Source organism: Vidua chalybeata, chromosome 7, assembly GCF_026979565.1.
Source record: "Vidua chalybeata isolate OUT-0048 chromosome 7, bVidCha1 merged haplotype, whole genome shotgun sequence".
NCBI lineage: Eukaryota > Metazoa > Chordata > Aves > Passeriformes > Viduidae > Vidua > Vidua chalybeata.
The window spans coordinates 5,566,435-5,586,098 of record NC_071536.1 but is presented as its reverse complement, the minus strand read 5'-3'; the positions used below and the strand labels follow the sequence as shown (position 1 = coordinate 5,586,098).

At 41.3% G+C, this 19,664-nt stretch overlaps 1 protein-coding gene across 1 annotated transcript in view; it reads left to right on the top strand.

Moving 5' to 3' along the window:
- The window catches only part of MAP2 (microtubule associated protein 2), a 233,301-nt gene that overhangs the window by 184,223 nt on the left and 29,414 nt on the right, over positions 1-19,664 (top strand). The window contains exons 8-11 of the mRNA XM_053947580.1: positions 10,221-14,021; positions 14,271-14,477; positions 14,874-15,008; positions 19,117-19,178. Of these exons, the coding sequence (XP_053803555.1) occupies positions 10,221-14,021; positions 14,271-14,477; positions 14,874-15,008; positions 19,117-19,178 (4,205 nt within the window). The remainder of the gene's footprint in view (positions 1-10,220; positions 14,022-14,270; positions 14,478-14,873; positions 15,009-19,116; positions 19,179-19,664) is intronic.

Below are 19,664 nucleotides of genomic sequence, written 5' to 3'. Positions count from 1 at the left end.
GTACTTACACAGGAAGGTGGCAAAACACTCTACAACTTGAGGTTATTATCCACTGCCAGACTGCAGCTCTCAGCTGTGAAATGACTCAGCAAGTCACTTAACATTGTAGGTTTTCTCTTTCCTTGCATGTAGAATTGAATTAATATAATAGTACTCACCCTGCAGAGGTGGTTACAAGGGCTGAAAGGACAGTACTTGGGAGATGTTTTGATTATTTACACAATGTCATGGTTTTTAATAACTTTCAAATAATTTTCTTAAACATTAGTCAAAAGAAATGTTTCCACAACATGGAAGATTTTGATTCAGTGCTTCATTTTTAAGAGCAGATGTCCATTTTGTGAGGGAAGTATGGATAGAAGTGATGTCTTGAGTATTTAATGAACTGTACTGGAAGCTTCTTGTTTATGTCTGGCTCTCAAACAGAAACTCACAGTAGAGCTATTTGAAGCAACAGAAAGAACTTGGAAATAATTTCACCAGAAATTTATTATGTTGCTTTTTACCAAAATATCAGTGTTGTCAGTTCAGTGTAGTAAAAATGCTGGTAAAAATCTTGTGCTTTGCTCTGTATCAGAAGATAAAGTCCTTATTTTCTGTGGGTAAAGTTCAGGTTTTGCTGACCTGAGTGAGCCAGACCTGTCAGTTTTATTCAGGCAAAGTTCCCATTCAGAAGAGTTTGCCTCAGTAGGGTTTGACCCAGTTATACTGTACTTGTTTAAACCTCCTGTTCCCTATACCATCTGGCAATCCATCCTCATGCACCTTTACATTGTCCATCTTTCTGCTGAGTAAAATACAGTTTGTTAATTAATTGAACAAAAAAGGTGAGCACTTGGTGTGTCTGCCTCAGACCTTTTTTCCCCTTTTTCCCAGAAGCTTTTCCTAATGCACTTGTCAGTGTGTGTCGCATTGCTTTGAATCCAAGAGACTTCTTCAGTCAATGTAGCAAGGAAATCACTGTTGTAGACTGACAAAGGTGGATGTGGCCAGCCATGCAGCAAACACAAATTTAAAAAAAAAAAAAAAGGTAGGAAAGACAGAGAGGTTTGTGGGTCAGGTTTATTTCATGAGAGAAAGGAGTCGGTTGGATGTAGGTTTCTTTGATTTGGCTGCAGGAAAACATTCAAATGAACTTGTCCCTTTTTACTGCTGCAGAAGGTAAGAGAACTGATTTGCCTTATTGAAACTATTATATTTATTTCAACTATAATAACATAATTTTGTTCTGGAAATTAAATTTTCCCTAGCACCCTCTAATCCTTTTATCAGTTGTACCTAGTCTTGCAGGACTGATGTAATATTCTAATTTCTTGGCATTTCTTTTGTGCTCTTTGCCTTTTGATGATGGTCAACATCTTCATGTAAAAAAATTTTAAACATTAAAGAAAAGAAGGGTGCCTCTGATGGACTGTCTTCCACTTTGAAATAGGCAGGTTAGCCTTTATATACCAAATAATAATGTGTTGTAAACTGAAAAGAATCAAGTGTTGTATGAAAATGGATCTGTTAATGGTGAAAATTACTTATTGAAAGGCATTCTCAAAATATACAAGGAAAGTAAAGCAGAATAAGCCTTTGTGAGAAATTATTTTAATCTTGGACTTTAAGATGCATTAGGAATTTTCCCATGTATTGAGACAGAAAAGATTAGAAGGGACTATAATAACAAAGGATTTTTCTTATTGCTGAAATAAAAGCATAGCCTCCTTAGAAGACATCATTATCCTGTTAATGAAATTATCTGCATTAATTCTGAAAATATCTTTCTTCAAACTGATAAAAAAACCAATGTAAATCTGTAAAATAGCCACAGATGTAACAGCCCCAAACAGCAGCAGGCTTTGCACTCCTGGTGATTTTGGATCATCACAATAGCATGTATTAATCCTTTCCACTGCTGTCAGTTCCTGCAGTTTTAAGGAGCAGAGGCAAGGTCTCTGTTTTCTTGCCTATAGTCATTCAGAGCCTAGAAAGAAGGGATTTTCAGCCCTGTTTGCAATAGTATAGACAAGTTTTGGGATTTCATCTTCACTCTTGTTGATGCATTTTGCTTTTGAAGGGCCCCATGACAAACCCACAGCTGGAAGGAGAACCTCTCCTTCTGCACATCTCCCTTCTCTGTATTCAGCCTCTTGACCATATCCACCTTCCCTTCTTTTCTTCATGTCCCAGTTCCAGCTGAATAGGTGGTAAGTGCTTCTGTTCATTCAGCTCTTGTCTTCAGTAATTCATGGGCTGGTGTGAGGGCACGCTGCAGAGAAGGGGGAGTTGAAGTTTTGAACCTTCTTGCATTTAGGAGGAAGTTGATTCCTGGTCTCTCGTGCCCTGAACTCTGGGCTCACCCCCTGTAATTTGCCTTTTGCAAACTGTGAGCCCCCTCAAATTTATTACAGAATTTTGTAGACGTTTCTGTGGAGAAGAAATCCACAGGTTCTGCGCTGCAAGTAGATTGAGATGGATCCCTGAAACCTTGCTTCTGGCTCTTAAGTACTAGGGAAGAATGGGAAGTTTGGGCACAGCACTGTGCTTAGCATGCTCTGCAGTGCTCTGCAGAGCTTCCTGCTTGGCAGAAGTGGGTTGCCCGGTTTTCTTTCCACACCTGCCTCTTTTAATACTGCATAAACCCCTGAATATGGGGGTTGGATTCCACTACAGAAGAGAAGCAGCCAAACTATCAGTGGTTCGGGCACTTCTTTGTCCCCTGAAAGAAACTGTGACTACAGTTCTCTCCTGAGTTCCACATGTGGTCTTTGTGCACACAGCATATCTTTGGTCCCAGCCAGCCTCAGGGCTGGCACCAGTCTAAAACATGGACCCATGGAATTGGTTTCTCCTACAGCAATCCTTTCCCAGGCAGAAGAAATCCATGCCATGACATTACAGGACACTTGCTGCCAGTTACTTGAGAAAGCAGAGGAGCTTTTTGTAAAGATACAGATGGTTGTTGTGTCATTATGTACTGTAGAAAGAAACATAAAACTTGGTGTTGTTTGCCAAGAAGAACCTTAGAGCTCTTATAAATGGGATTGGTTTCGATCAAAATTGTTTCCAAGGCTTGGGTAGGGTAGCATTCCTGAGCCCTCTTGTTCTGGCATCCCACAAAGAGATCTGTTACACTGCCTGTGTTAAAGCCTTGCTTTCTGACAGTGTTTTGGATCTAAGAGTGACAGTTTTGGAGGCTCTGGGGGAAATCCTGTAAGTTATAATTGCCTTTAGAAAGACCAGAGACACAAAGTATGGACTTGTACTTGAAGCTGGTAGGAAATCCAGTGGAACAGCTGCAGCTGCTTAAGGCACCCCATGAATCAGTGTTCATCAAACTATCAGGTGTCATACACTGAGAATGGACTTAAACATCTTTTCTCTAGCACTAAATGTTTCATTTTTCATAGCTTTATTTGTGATGAGAGGATTCCTCAGCCTACAGGAGGTCCCAAGTCTCCCCTCTAGGCTTGTATGGATGAGATGGTAGGCCAGTCATTTTCATTGGGTAGTGTTATTTTTCTTTGTCTTGCAAAAACTGCCCCTCCCTGTACTTGTCAGTAGCTGGTGTAGTCCCACTAATGTGATTTTCTGCAAGGCTACAGTGATGGGAATAAGCCTGTCATTCCAAAGCATTAGCAAATACTGAGGTGGGAGCTAGTTCACCCATGGAAACATGACACAACAGCATAAAATATAGGACTGACAGAGACTGCTGTGAGCAGCACTTTGTGGCCTTTATTGGGATAAAAAAGGTTGCTAGCTATTTGGGGAAGGGGCTTTTTGTTGTTTAAATGCTGCTTATTTATAGGAAAAAGAAAAGTGGGGGATTTTGAAACAGGTACAATGAAAAATAAAGTCACCACTGGCCAAAATGTAAGCTGATTTGCTTTTTAATTAAAGATCTTTTGAAATTTTACACTTTTAAGTACTAAATCTGATGACTAAGAGGAATACAACTATGTCAGGACACTTCAGAGGTTTTTAGTACAGTCAGTGAGGTGTGAATACATATGAGTATAGTGTGAGTTGTGAGATGCAGTTTGTGCACAGCATGTGTTCTTCTAAGTCATTAGTGTGTAGTTTTGAAATGCACTTACTCCTAGGATTGGTGTCTGATGTTGGTTTACCCAGCAGAAAGGGCCAGGTACATGCTCTGTGTGTTAAAATGCACAACTGCTCATTCCTCCATCCTGCATTAACCCATAGCCTGGCTGGTGTCATCCACTCCAGCATGGCATAGTGGCTGATGGTGCTAGAGCATTTGTCCATCCTGCTTTATTTTTTCCTGTGTGTGTGTCTGTCCTGCAGCCTTTGTCTGTGTGTCTGTTTGTAAATGCAGGGGCGGAGGATAAGGTGGGGCTGCTCCAGCACTGCCCCGGCTGCGCGCCTGCTGCCGGCCGGGAGTGGCGTAGACACCTGGCCCCCTCCATTTCAGTGTCTGTGCCCAAGGAGGAGCCCTGCAATTCAGATGAGGAGTACTATGAACACCCTTTGTTCAGCTCAGAGTGGACTGGCTCTAGTACACACCCCAGTGCCACAGTGAAGAGCACAGAGGTCTTGTTGGGCCATGATGAAGGTGAAATGAGCATGGTCCCATTTGGTTCCTCTTCCCCTCTACTCACCTGCCATCCATTCCATTCTTTATGTGCATGGCATTGCTGCCTTCTGGGGAGGGAAACCTAATTGTGTTTTCTCCCCAGATGGAAGTGATGCCCCTCCAAGAGTCTCTCCATGTCTAGGTAAAGCTGTAGCATGAGCAGCTTTGGGGTCAGTGTAACTGTGGTTCCCAGTTAAATCAGGGCTCTTGTTCTTCAAGCCTGGCTTATAGCAGAAGCAAAAGGAGCAGCTAGTTAAAAGAACTGGAAGCTAATTTGTTCTGTGTGCCAGAGAAATACTGCCAAGAACAGTACACAGAGTAGGCCACAATATTGTTACTGAAAGTAAGTCAATTGTTTACACAATGGGGGAAAAATATGCCTATACCAAAGATAGCCCTGGAAGGACTTTAATTCACCAGCAGGTGAAGTAAGTAAGTTTTACCCCAGTGTACACAGGTAATTTCAGGCCATAATAGGTCCTGTTTGATTTCCAGTTGTTTTGTGGACACACTCTGTTTGCATTGTGCCAGCTGACTGCAAACACAGAGGGATAAAAGCCTCTCTGTACTTCTGTTTCTATGACCTGAGCACATCAGTAAGTAGTATTTTTTTCAGTAGGGGTTATGTAAAAGTAAAACCAAGGGAGAATCTTCTTCACTGGCTAACAGAACAGCTGACTACTCAAAAGCGAAATAGTTGTTGTTTCAATTCACAGCACTCAGTCTTGGGAGCTGAAGTTAAAAATAGTACTGGATCCTCTAAAGGTTTGTGTCTCAGGAGGATGGAGCTGTCCCCCTGAAACTGGTCACTGGCTCATTTTAAGAAAAATCAGGGTTGTTCAGAATTAACAGGAAAAATACAGAATTAACAGCCTACTACTGTAACAGCATGGGTAAGAGATCAGCACGAATAATTGAAAATTGTTCATGTCAGCATATCTAATGGAAGGCAGGAAGATAGAAGAATCACAAGGGTAGCCTTACTTGAGCTGTGTGCCTACAGCTGTAATTAACAACCTGATTAGTTCATGGGCAGCTCTTTTCAGTCAAATCACCTGCCTCTGGTGAAAGTGTAAGATCTCAGAACATCTATGTGGAGGAGAAAAAAGGCAGATAAGCTGGATCATGAGTGGAAAGATAGGCATTATGAGACCCTGAGATCCTCTCAGCTGGTGAGAGCACGGTGCTCAAATGCCAAGATTCAATCCCTGTACAGGTCAGTCACTTGAGAGTTGGACTTGATGATCCTTCTGGGTTCCTTCCAGCTGAGACTATTGTGTGAAACAGCTGTCCTTGCTGGCCAGCAGTCTGTTTGGCATAAGAGTCTGCTGCACAAAGAGAGGCTATATGATTATTTTGTTAATTCAAGGATAACTTTCTAGTTTGAGTAATTATTTTTATTCAGGTGGCTTTTTGTAAAGTGTTACAGGAAATGAAGGAGTATTGCTCAGAGTAAAATAAAAGGCTTTCCTTAACATTTTTTAATTGAGAGAGATGCACACAAAAGTACATAAAATCAGAAACAGAAAATTAAAGCAAGTTATTCAGGTCAGAGTCTCTTGTAGCTGGAGACCTGTTGTCCTGCAAGGCTACTTTTGCAGTCTGCCCACATGCAAATATTTCTTCAATGCTCAGGCATTGGTCGGGGTCTGATTCTGAATCTTCTGGCTTCTGTTCATTTAAGATACAGTATCTAACCTTAATTATTTTGTTATTAATAATGTGTTCTTCTTTACATAGTGATATTTTCTCAGCCTCAGTGTTTATGTTCCTTAAATCACGCTTTTAAGGCCATAACTGAAATGGATGATTGATTGTCTAGTTTTCACTGGACCAATCTCAGGAGAAAAACAAAGCCCTTGTAATTCCAAGAGGATGGATACACCCACTTCCAGATTTGAAAACACTTTGTTCTAAGTCTGATTCAGCAAAGTACTTCATCATGAGACACATTTTAAACTCAGGGATGTCATCAGGTTGCCTGCAGCATGGCTGCTGGTCAGCTCCTTGAGTACGTTGCTGAATCAAAGGATTCACACTTAATTCTGGCTTCTTACCAGAGGGAATGCTAATAGTGCACAGTAATTTTTGTCTGAATAGCAGTGGCAGGAATACCAGTCTGAAATGGAGTTCTTCTGCCATGGCATAAGCAAAGATTGTTCTTGATTCTACTATACTGATCCTAACAGCCTATAGGCTGAGTGGTATGTTTTAGAAATTTGGATGAACAAATAATTATATTGCATTCATTGGTTACTTTGACTTAATTGATGGTGAGGAGCCTGGGGATAAGTGGGAAAACAGAAAAGAAAATACAGAGTTCTTAGGTTAAAATAGTAATTTTCACATACAGATTTCAGATGTCAGGCAGTGTCAAGGAGAAATTGTTTATAAACCCATTCAGTGTAGGAAACTTGGCAGAAATCTTGCAAAAAACATTAATCATTAGCCATGCACAAGGCCTGTTATGACTATGAAAGTTCTCAGTATTTTGCCAAATCCAGGATTCATACAGTAGATTGACTTGCTGGCACTCAGCAGTCTGTATTACCAAGGTCAGCAGAAAGAAATCAATGCCTCATACCTTCCTCCACCTCAGTTGAATGTCGTGTACTGGGCTAAACAGCACATTATTAGAAAAATCTCAGTGTACTTTGAGCTCATTGATGCATTAGTGTTGTCAGAGCCATCCATCATTCCATTCCATCTCCATTTCCAATGACTATTTGACCCACTGTCATGCTTGGGAGGGGTATGCCTGTAAAACACTTTCAGCTCTCATCTTGTGGCATAAACATGCTTGTCTGGGGGGAAGCAGACTTCTGGTTTGGTTTTTTCCCTAAGGAAAATTCAGTTCCATGGTGGCTAAAATGAACTGGGTACTGGCAGTCCTTTACAGACTTAGATCGAAAATATTGAGGTGAAAGGGTTATGTAAATGCAGTCCTGAAAGGGTTATGTAAAAGCAATCCTGTTCAGCTGTGTGCTTGGTGCTTACTGTTGGTGGTGATGTCATCTGTTTTTTCCATCCCCAAGAAGAAGAACCAGTAAAGAGTCTGATGGCTGTGGAAGTGAAACCTGCTGCTCTTTCTGGGAAGCAAATGGGGAAAGAGCACAGGCCCCTTAAACTTTTGGACCAGTCAAAGGCCCTCTGTGAGGGTCAGTCGGATTCTGGTTCAGTGTGTCATGAAGAAAAAGTGCCAAATGTGGCATCCAGCAGGGAGGGTGTGACCTTTGTGGTGGGAGCACTCCTGAAAGACACACCCCCTTCCTTGGCTGAGGAAGGTGTGTCCTCCTTAGGTTTGCATGTGTTTGCTGCCAGCAAATCCTTCTCCAGCTTTCTCCAGTGCTTTCCAAGCCTGCTTCATTTTCTGTTTTTCCCATTTATTAGTATGACTGCTCTTGTTATTATGCTTGAAGAGTGTGTAGTGGATACTTTGATTGTGTAGGTGCTGTATGACAACATGGTTTCCCACCGCTGCGGCTGATTCCTGAGTTTTTTACTTTGCCATGATAAAATATTGCTTTGCAGCTAAGCTTATTCCTCTGTGTAAGCCTTTTTTCCCCATCTGAGATGTGTTTGCCAGTCACATTGCTAATCTATGTATTTTTTTTCTTTTTGGTGCAGAGGTTCATCTGCATTTCTTTCAAACAGCAGATTTGCCGCCTTTGACTATGACATAAAGATGCTTAAACTGTAGAAATGTTTTCATTTGCAGTGTGCAGGATTTTTGTTTGGTTTTTTTTTGTGTGTGCTTCAGTGCATTCTGGTTTAGCTTCCTTAAAGCTGATGCTTCTTATATCATACCCTTGTCATCCATTGCAATCCACCCCTCCTCTCCTCAGTCATTGCCAGAACTCTTATTTTCTGCCTGTGCCACCTTATTACAAATGTTTAACCCTGCTGGAGTGCCCTTCTTAGGCAAAATCTCCATCACTTCCACTGGGACATTTGCCTTCAAAGTGAAGGTTAGGACTGGGTGCACTGAGTGAAGTTTAGACTTAATCTCTGAACAAAATATTTACTGCAGTCATCCTTCAGTACATAAGAACTAGGCTTCAGTATTTTTCGTTTAATGGCATTTTTTAATGGTATTCTTTTAATGTAAAGACACCTTATGTGGACTAGTGATGTACCCACTCCCTACCTGGCTAAGGAATGCTGCCTTTAGGAGGCTTGTGTTCTGAATGGCCCAGCTGAAGAGCGTTGAATTCCTTTGGCAATCAGAATATGCTTTGATGCCATTGGAATTGTTTGCTTGCACTACAGTAAGTGACACAGTAGGATACATGGAGAAAAGCAGTATCTAGCTCTTTAATTTCTGTGAAACAAGGATGACATCAGCCCAGTGGCCATGCTTTACGCTTCATGGGGATTGCAAGTCAGTCACCAAATGTAAAAATACAAAGGAGCAAAATTACTGTAGGTGTAGATTTGTAGTCTGGGTACCTGTAGATTTTAGAATCTCAGTTGCTTTTTTGACTCAGTATTAACATATGCAGATATTTAAATAATGAGCAATACTTCAGTAGTAATTGTTCTAAAACCAGTCAGATTCATCAGAGCAAAAAGATGGCTCCATGGACTTCAGATCTGAAGAAATTCAGAGTTGGCCTAATGCTAGTTGTAACAAGCTTTAGAAAAAACTCATAAAATCTAATTTCCAGATTAGTGCAGAAAGGTATGCCACATTCTGCAGTCTTTCTCTTATATTTTCCATTATAGGAAGATTTCAAGGAGATAGGATCCACAGGACATTAAAAAAAGATCAAGCTATTAATGATTAACAGAGTGGGTATTAAAAAAAAAACTTAAGTAGGTATTACCCTCTGAAAATAAAGTGACAGAGTATAAGAGAAGCCTTTTTAGTTTCGAATTAACTTAATTAGTGCCTGATCTAGAGCCACAGAAACATGCCAAGCATTCTTTGACTTCAGCTACAGCTGTAGGTGACTGGCCATTTTGAAGACCAGACCTTCAAGATCTGGGAGTATTAATAGATGTGTTGCTGATTTCCACATGCTGGTTTGGTGACAGCAGTGAGATTTTGGTCATTTGACAAAGAGTGAGTATTGTAAGTTGGTACAGTTAAAAAAACAGCCTCTTCTGAATCTTGCAAAACCCTTCGCAAGCATTATCTCTAGTTTAGGTTGCATGTAGAACAAAAATGTATAAAAATACATTGAAATGTACAACTATGTATGTTTTAAATATCAGCAACACACAAAGGTACTAGTGATTCCTTTGAAGTTGCAGACTTCACTATCACAAAACTAACATAAGCTACAGAGTCCAGCAAAGCTTCTAATCAAGTGAGGTTATTTGTTGTGATTTTGCTGTTGTATACAAATCATGAAGACAAAGAATTTACATGAAATCATCTCATTTCCGTGCTCGCATTTATACGTGTACAACTCACATTTTCCTTATAAAACCTTATACATTGAAAGGAAACTAGTATTTAACACTTCAAAGCAAATTTCTAGGTGGATGTCTTGCTGCATGCTCACATCTTTCTCCCTTTCCATTCCATCAATCATATTAAAATGTTGTAGGCCACATGACTGCCTGCCTGTAAGTGCTTTAAATAATTTTGCTATAAAACCCAAACAAATTACTTCAGATTTACTTGCAGCCACGAAGATGGAATTCCGTGTCCAGGAGGGCACATGCCCTTTTGCAGCAGAACCATTAGACACAAAGCAACGTGAATCTGGGAAGGACAATAAGACTGTTGAGCAACCTAAATATGATGCCTTAGTTCCACAGTCAGCAAAAGCAGAGGCTGCAGATAAAAAGGATTCAGAGAGCAAAGACAAAGAAAAAATGCTTTCACCTCCATCAGAATGGATCTTGAAAACTGATTCACAGAAGAAAGGGGAAGCCAGTTTTGCAGAACCTGCTGCTAAGCCTCCTGCTCCTCAAGAACAAGAGCACTTGTCATCTCAGCTGCCTGAAGAGAGCAGGGTGGAAGAAAGGACTGCAGGTGTGCCCTCATCAGCCAACCAAGTTATGGCTATAAAATTTCAAGACAACCTCAAAGATATCCTAGGTGGTGCCATCAGCCATGGTGAAAGTTCTCTATTGCTACCAGAACCCAAGGCAGAAGCAGCCAAAAGTGAACTTCCTTCAGGCCCATCTCCTGCTCTCCCCCAGGAGCTTTCACTCAAAGATAGTTTCAAAACACATCAGGAACCTACTGACCAACTGTTTGCCAAAGATCTCAGTAAAGATGAACAGATCCACAGAGACAGGACATTATCTCTCCAAGAAGTCTCAGCAGTAACTGTAGATGGATTGAAAACTCCAAGCACCCCAAAAATCCCTCCATGGGGAGAGGAAAAAGACATGACTAAGGATGAGAGTGATGAGGAAGAAAGGTACGACTTCTTTGATAAAGGGGAGGCTCGAATATTAGATGATGGTAAAATTACCACAAAATCAGAAGTTAAGACACTTTCCCCAGGCAAAACAGACTTTCAAAAGGATGGTGAAGCTAAAAAGTCACCTGATACTCTCAAAGCAGAAAAAGAAACAGACCAAAGTGGGCTCTCAGCAGCAGCAGATGTGAAAAAGGAGGCGCAGCAAAGCACACAGGTACCCCCAGCTAAGTTAAGCCATGAACTGACTCTTGAGAAAACAGCAGAGCACCCTGATACCGCTCAGTTATCCAGAGTAACAGAGAAAGCCCCTGAGGCACCCGGTTTAACCACTGAGAAGACTCCTACTCTAGTAGCTTCTCAAGAGAGAGATGTTAAAAAAGATACTGAGGAGGGTAAGACAAGTGTTTCAGCTCCTCATCAAATAAAAGAAGAGGAGGATCAGTCAGGAATGTCAAAGTATTTTGAAACCTCTGCTCTGAAAGAGGAAGCCTTCAAAGCAGATGGTCTGAAACAAAGCAGTGATTACTATGAGCTAAGTGACACTAAAGAGAGTAAATATGAGCCTTATCAGAGAGGTCCTCTAATACCTGAAGATGAAGAGGAGGAGGAAGAGGAAGAATTACAGACAGAATTGAATCAGCAGCCAAATGTGCATGCTCGTGAAATGGGGTACAGTACCCTGGCTCAGAGCTATACACCAGACACATCTGAAGAACCCAGTTCTCCAACAGAAAGAATGTTCACTATTGACCCCAAAGTCTACGGGGATAAGAGAGAACTTCACAGTAAAAATAAAGATGACCTAACTCTGAGCAGGAGCTTGGGACTTGGGGGCAGATCTGCAATTGAACAGAGAAGTATGTCTATTAACTTGCCCATGTCCTGTCTGGATTCAATAGCCCTAGGATTTAGTTTTGGTCGTGCACATGATCTTTCTCCCCTCGCTTCAGATATTCTCACTAACACTAGTGGAAGTATGGATGAAGGTGATGACTACTTGCCAGCAACCACACCAGCATTGGAGAAGGCCCCCTGCTTCCCCATTGAAAGTAGAGAGGAAGATGAGCACATAGAAGAAGAAAAAGTGATGGTAGAAGAAAAAGTCCAGCCTGAGACCTTGGCTGAACCATCCTTCCAGGCCAAAGATTACTACAAAAATGGGGCTGTCCTGGCTCCTGACCTGCCTGAAATGTTAGACTTGGCAGGGACAAGATCTAGATTAGCCTCTGTGAGTGCAGATGCTGAGGTGGCACAGAAGAAGCCAGTGCCTTCTGACACCGTCGTGGAAGACAGCATCACAGCCCTGCCACCTGTGACAAATGAAAACCATGTAATTCTGAAAGCTGAAAGTCAGCTGGAAGACTTGGGCTACTGTGTTTTCAATAAGTACACAGTACCACTCCCTTCTCCAGTTCAGGACAGTGAGAATTTAACAAGTGAAACCTGTCCCTTCTACGAAGGCACAGATGAAAAACTGAGACGTGGCCTCGCTCCTGACTTGTCTTTAATAGAAGTGAAGCTGGCAGCTGCTGAAAAATCAAAAGAAGACTTCCTTAGTGAAAGAGATTTAGGTCAGCATGGTGAATCCACTCTGGTGAGGGACTTTGAGGAGGAGAAAAAAGAGAAACTGGATACTGTGCTAGAAAAAAGTGAAGATCAAGTTGACTCTAAAGAGGTCTGTCCCATTAAGGGAGTAGAACCAGAGAAGACAAGAGCTGAGGCAGTGTTAGAAAGGAAAGAAGAAAGTGTGGCTAGTAAAGTTCATTTACCTGCCGATGCAATGTATGACAGAATTTCTGCTTCAGAGGTAGAAAAAGATTCTATTTGTTTGTTGTTGGAGAAGGAGAAGACTCTTAGTGTTGTTCCTGAAATAGCTGAGATAGCTGAGATAGCTGAGTTAGAAGCTCCAGTTAAACCAGATTACAATGCTATTAAGCACGATATGGAGGTAGCTGCAAGGAGAGCTGACCAAGAATATCAGAGTAAGTTAGACACTAAGATCGGTGAGGTTGTTTCTCTTCCTTTAGGGCAGGACAAAACCTCTCTTAAAAGAGCAGAGCCTGAACCCAAAGACACTCAGCAGAAAGAGGAGACCATCTTCTCCAGAGAAGCAAAGGATGCAGATGTACTTTCCAAGACTGAGCCTAGTTATGTGAAAGACAGCACCAAACTGTCAGAAACAGAAATTAAGGAAAAAGTAACTAAGCCAGATCTGGTACATCAAGAGGCAGTTGATAAAGAGGAATCTTATGAATCTAGTGGAGAGCATGATCAAGCCCAAGAAAGTTTGAATGGAGAGTCTGTGAAACCAGAGGATATCAAAGCAGAACATCCAAAACCTCCCATGTCTGGGGAAGAGATGCCCACACAGTTACCAGCTAAGGGGACTTCTGTGGAGCTCCTCTTTCCAAAAGCTGAGCCTCTCCAGGAGGAGCCTGCTGAGATTCAGATGGAGAGCATACCACAATTTGTAGAAGGAGCTGAAGAGACTCTTGAAAGAGCTGTGAAACCTACGGAAACCCAAAAGCTGCTGCCATGTGAAGTGGCAGCTGGGGCCCCAAAAGGGGAAGAATATGAGGAAGAAGAGGTGGAAGCAGGGCAAGAAGCAAAAGAAGAGGATAAACAGCATCTTGTACCAGAAATGCCCCCAGACTTTGGCGAGCCTGCTGCAGCAGAGATGGGAGCCAAGGGTAGCCCAGAAGCCCTGCCTGAGCTGAAAGGCATTATTGAATCAGTGGTGACAGTGGAGGATGACTTTATCACAGTGGTGCAGACAACAGTTGATGAGGGTGAATCTGCTTCTCACAGCGTGCGCTTTGCTGCTACGCAGCAGGAAGACATTGAAACAGGAGACTCCCAGGCTGAGGAGGAGCTAGATGTTGAAGAAGTGGAAGTTGAGCCCAAGGAAGGCTCCCGAGAGGCTCCTGCTTCACCCCAGAGAGAAGAAATCCTGCTCACTAACTACAAAACAGAGACGTGTGATGATTACAAAGATGAAACAACAATTGATGACTCCATCATGGACACAGACAGTCTCTGGGCAGACACTCAAGGTGTGCATTATCCTTTCTGTTTTGTCTGTTGAATATTTTTGCTTCCAAATCATAATGATTGAAAAGCAAAATTATTACAGTTATATTAGTAATCTCAGCATGTTTCAGAAAAATGGTAAAAATAGTTTGCTTTTTTAAAATTAATCGTCTGCTCTGTCTTCAACTATTTTTTTCCCTGCTCCTCTGAAGTATTGTTAACATTTGTTACTAATCTTTTGTTTGTTGTTGTAATTTGCTCTGATCCTACAGATGATGATAGGAGCATCATGACTGAACAGTTAGAGACTGTTCCTAAAGAGGAGAAAGCAGAGAGAGAATTGCGAAGATCATCTCTTGATAAGCATAAAAAAGAGAAACCTTTTAAAACTGGGAGAGGCAGGATTTCTACTCCTGAAAGGAAAATAGCTAAAAAGGAACCTAGCACACTCTCCAGAGATGAAGTGAGAAGGAAAAAAGGTTCATTTCACACTCCTATTACAATTTTTTTTTTTTTTCTTACTATTTGACAGTACTATCTGGTTACTCTGTTGTAGATTATGTGTACCATGACATTATTAATGGTAGTGTTTTTTAATGAGATATTGTACAATTACGTGAGAAGCCATGTCTAAGGCTCATTGCTCCACTGGTCCTATTTCATTGTAGACATCCCCATTGATTACTGGGTAATGCATCTGAGCCAATGCCCCAGTGCTGCCCCTCTTCCAGCACAGGATTTGTTCCCCTCAGAAGAAGCAACGCATTGGGTTGGAATTGTGGGGCAGTGGGCCAGACACTTGACATATTGATCATATGAAATGATTTGCTGTTTTTTTTTCTGATTCTATGTTTTTGTGTTCTTTTTGTCCATAGCAGTGTATAAGAAAGCTGAACTTGCTAAAAAAACTGAAGTTCAGGGCCACTCTCCCTCCAGGAAAATAATTTTAAAACCTGCTATCAAATATACTAGACCAACTCATCTCTCCTGTGTTAAACGGAAGCAGACAGGTGACTGCGTTCTGTTCAGTTATGCAATGTGGCTGGCAAACATAGACATTTTCTTTTGTAAATCTCATAGCTCTAGCAGCTTTTCTATTTTTTTTTCTTCCAAGAGTATCAATCTTCACAAATAGTATTGCTTTTTTTAGTGTTTTGTACCATTTTTCTTTTATTCTTTCTCTCTTTTCTTTCCCGGTATTTATTTGTTTGTTTGTTTGATGGAGGCCATGATCATGTTTGCTTGTCATTGCTTGGGCCTCCAAGTGCTGTGGTTGTAACTTGGCATCGTGCTTAGAGTGTGGTGTTCTAGGAATCTCTACTCATCTTTTTTTGTTTATTTTTTTTAGTTTTTTTTTAATTATGCTTTTTTTTTTTTTTCTGGTGGGAAAATGTTGGCAACTTAAACCATGGTATGCATTTCCATTACTCTGATTTTTTACTCTCGTGCATAATAAGAAGTGTTTCAGACTTATATTTTGTTTATTGATGTTATCTGCATTGACAATTCCCAATCTGTCACTGATGTTTATGCTGTACAGTCAAAATCCACAGGGAGAATCCAGCCACATGCAGCATGGAGCTGAGAGAGAAGAAATCTGGGCTCACACTGTGAAATGCATTCCAAGCAAAAATCTTAATATTTGGTAGAGGAAGATGAAAGGAAGAAAGAAATTATTCCTGTTATGACTTCGTAGATGTATCATTATTTAGAGGACCAAAATAACTCTTCCAGCCTTTTCACATATTGTTCATGGTTCCTGTGAGTTCAAAGTGGAAGGATGAACATCTTGACTTTGATTGTGATCTTAAAAATTGCTAAAAGAAGCCAGGTTTTCTGTTGTGTAACGTAGCCACACGCTGTAGTGTTGTTGTTTGGAACTAGGGCTAATAGGAGAAGAACCATGCACAGCAATGTAGAAGTGCACAGGCATCTTCTCATAGCTTAAAAATTAACAGAAGGATTCATTACCTATCATATGGTTAAGCAGAGCAATACTAAAAGTGTCCCCAGGCAGTCATTCCCCTGCAGTTTTGCACCAGTCCCTCCTGTTGTGAATGTAGACCAGCCCCAGCAGGGAGGTCTGAGCAGTGAAAATGAAGTAAGAGGATGGTTTAGAGCAGGTTTGGTATCATGCCTCTGCTGTATGAAGTGTGGATTGTATCCTGGCTGTGTTCCATTGGGACACCAGAACTAACAATCCCATCACCTTGCTCCTGTGACAGAATCTTGTCCTTTTACTTCCCCCTCTCAGGAGAAATGGAACCAGGAAAGGAAAGGCTGGTTCAGTCCTCTCTGTGTTGCACTAATGGCTCCTCCTCAGTTTGCAGTCTCTGGGCTGTCCTAACTTGTACTCTGAACCAAAACTACCCAAGAGGGAGGAATTTTAAAACAGAGTTAAAACATTTCTAATTGCTGTCTCTTGCTGCTTGCTGAAGCACATCTTGATAGCTCAGAAGTTACAACCCATAATTCACATGTTCTTTCAAAAGCCCCAAGAGGTTCAATAAGCTGTGGACACGGGTGGGGGAAAGGCACTGGCTTTGTAGTGTTCTCAACTTCATTTACACTTCTGCAGCTGTGTGGTCAGTGCTGTCATGCCCTCAGGTATCTACCACTACCTCCTCTGAACTGTTCTGACCCGTAGGATCCCAAAGAGAACTGAGTCATACCAATGGACTTGCATAAAATCTGCCCTGTGCCTGAAACATGTGCTGCCTTGGCAAATCTCAGAGGTTTTTCTCTCTCACTGCAGTGCACAGTGAAGCAGATGTATTAGTCAAAGTGAGAAATGTAATGCAAAAACTACCTCCCTTACTTAAGTCCTCCCTTATTTAAGTCCTGAGGTGGAGAGCTACCAAAATGATGGACCCAGATTGATCATACAACTTTCAGAAATGTGGCTTGAACGTTGAGCTCTAAAGCAGAGGAGCTGAAACCATGCTAGAAAGTGAGCAAAAGTATTTCTTAGACTGTTTCAGCACACTCATTGCTGGAAAAATTACAGTATGCCTTATTTTCTTCTACCTCCCTTTTTTATACTTCCTGATGGGACTTGGGGGGAGACCATGAGAAAGATTGCAATACTGTGTGATATTCTGAGAGTGCAGGTGGTCATATGTTATCTTACATATCCCTGAGCTTGATTGTGTCATCCAGGTCTCTCCAGGATCTGGAATCTAGAGGGACATTGTCTCTCTCCCATTTTCTTTTTATGTGAAATATAGCACCATTTCTTGAAGCCAGTTTTGACTGTCAGTGCATCCTGTTTGGAGTGGTTTTGTCAGCTTTAGTGATGCCTGGGTAATGAAGCCCCCCAAAAGTTCTTGGCAGTGTAGTCTACAGAGCTTTGAGTGTGTTGCAGTCAGTTAAAATCTCCACATGACTTCAAAATGAAACATGTCCACTCATAAGATACAGATATCTACCAAAGGAAGTTAATATCTGCTTTTATGTTTTGCACAATGGCCCAGAAAAATACATTTTCCCCTTAATGCCCCTCAATACCTGAAAAAAATTCCCACGTCACTGGTAAACACTGGGAAGTACCTGTAACTGACAGCACCATATCCATGAGGCAGGGACTGTTTTTTGTGAGACTTGTCCTTGCCATTTGAAAAAGAAATTGCACAGCCAACCCTGACAAGAGAGTTGGGAAATCTTTGCTTTGACTAATGTAGCTCCATGAGTGAAACCCCCCAGCCTGGCCTGTGTTTTATTGGTGGCTGTGAGATGCTACTGCAGAGGAGTTTTTTTTTTTTTTGGAGGCAAGGCCAGGACAATGACCTGGCTATTATATGCTTCTGTTTCTTGTTTTCAATTCTGGTGTTGCCCCCTGAGCTGGAACATGTTTGTAGGGCCTGTAAAAAATCTTGTGTTCAGATGGAGAAGTTGTGGTTGTTACCAGGCACATTGGCACAAGTGACACAGCTTTTTTTTCCAGCTCACAGTGGTGACTGGTTAGGGTTGAATGCCAAGGAAAGGAGGAAAGAAGCTGTTTGTGGTTATCTAGAAGAGATGGAAACCAGACCCAAACCAGCAGTAACAGCTGTGGTAAAGTGTGACACGGGAAGGCTCTGCTGTACTTACCTCTCTTAAAAATTCAGAAGAACTGAAGTATGCAGTTACATATTCTTTTCCTTCTCACAAGTTCTCTCTCCTACACCTTGGATTAGAGTGGGTAGTGTGACAGAAAACCAGGGATAACCTCACCACGCCTGGGAGCTGCCTTACAAAAGGGAAAAATTAACCTGACCTTTCATGTATGAGGGATAAGGGTTGGCTTAAAGTTGGAAAACACTTGGGTTTATAGCAGAAGGTTGTCATTTGTGGTTGTTGTCCTACTTCTGCTTTTACCAAGGGCATCCTGGCACAGGTGCCAGAAGATTTCATGTGAGTTGTTAAGTGGCACATCACTTCCTAAGCAGCAGCCTTGGGGTGAAGCTAATAACCTGCTTTCCAAAAAGTTGCCCCATTCAAAAACCAGTGTGGATGGATTTGAAGTCCACGAGAAACATCTTACCTCAAACCATGTATCAAATAAATGAAATACTGCATCAACATTCTTGATGTCCCAGATAAACCTTGAATTTCTAAATTCTTGAGAGCTTAGTTGACCATGACACACTGACCTTGTTGACACAACTAGGCTGAAAATTCAACAGTGAATCTCTCTCTTTCCATTATGAATGTTGGCTAATATTTTGAATGTGATGACTGTAGAAGCCTCTTTTAAAATTTTAATTTGTGGATGATTTAAAGGAGCTTGATTTTTAGAGGACAGTCCTGAAAATCAGACTGCTAAGTTGTCTGAGGATTGACCAGAAACTCTTATATTTGTCAGCTATTTCTGGAACTTTTTTCTTTTCATTTATAGACTTTAAGGAACGTGAATACAGAATTACATTTTGTTCAAAACACATAGAATACCATTTTACCTCAAGTAAGATGAATAGAGAAAATTTTTAAGGCAAGTAAATGTCTGCATACAGTCACTGAGGGTAATTCACAAAGTACTTGCTTTGCACAGTAGTTATTTAATTGGTCTAACAAGTGTACTGAATGGAAATGCTTATTATTACTGTCTTTAACTGTCAAGTCTTTCTTTGGATTTCTCAGCAGCAGGTGGTGAAACAAACCAGGCTCCTGCTGTATTTAAACAAGCAAAGGAAAAACTCTCAGTGAGTAAAATAATCTTATTGTTCATCTTTATAATCTCCTTTTGCCCTTATTTCACATCTATTTGTCTTAATTCAGTAAGTAATTGTGTGTTCCATTTAAGATTTGTTCACCATATTCATTATTCATTTAAAAGAATAACTAAAACCACCTTTCCAGAATAACCTTAGAAGTCTAGTCTCAAGTGGTAGATGGTGACAGTTTGCAGACCCACAGAGGGCACACAGACTCCAAACTGCAGGACTTGAAGTCTGGGCAGCATTTTGAGCCAGGCCATGCTGTGGGATACGCTGCTTATCTTGGCCCTTGCTGCAGCACCCAACTTGCATTGTCACCTTGCTGCACTGCTGTGTGTTACAAAAACACAGAAGGCAGAAGCCCTCCTCCAGGACTGCTGGATATCTCCTGGTGACCCATTCCACAGCCCAGTGTTCTGCAGGGGCCATGCCTGTGTAGAAATTAGTGGCCAGTAGAATTTACATTTACTG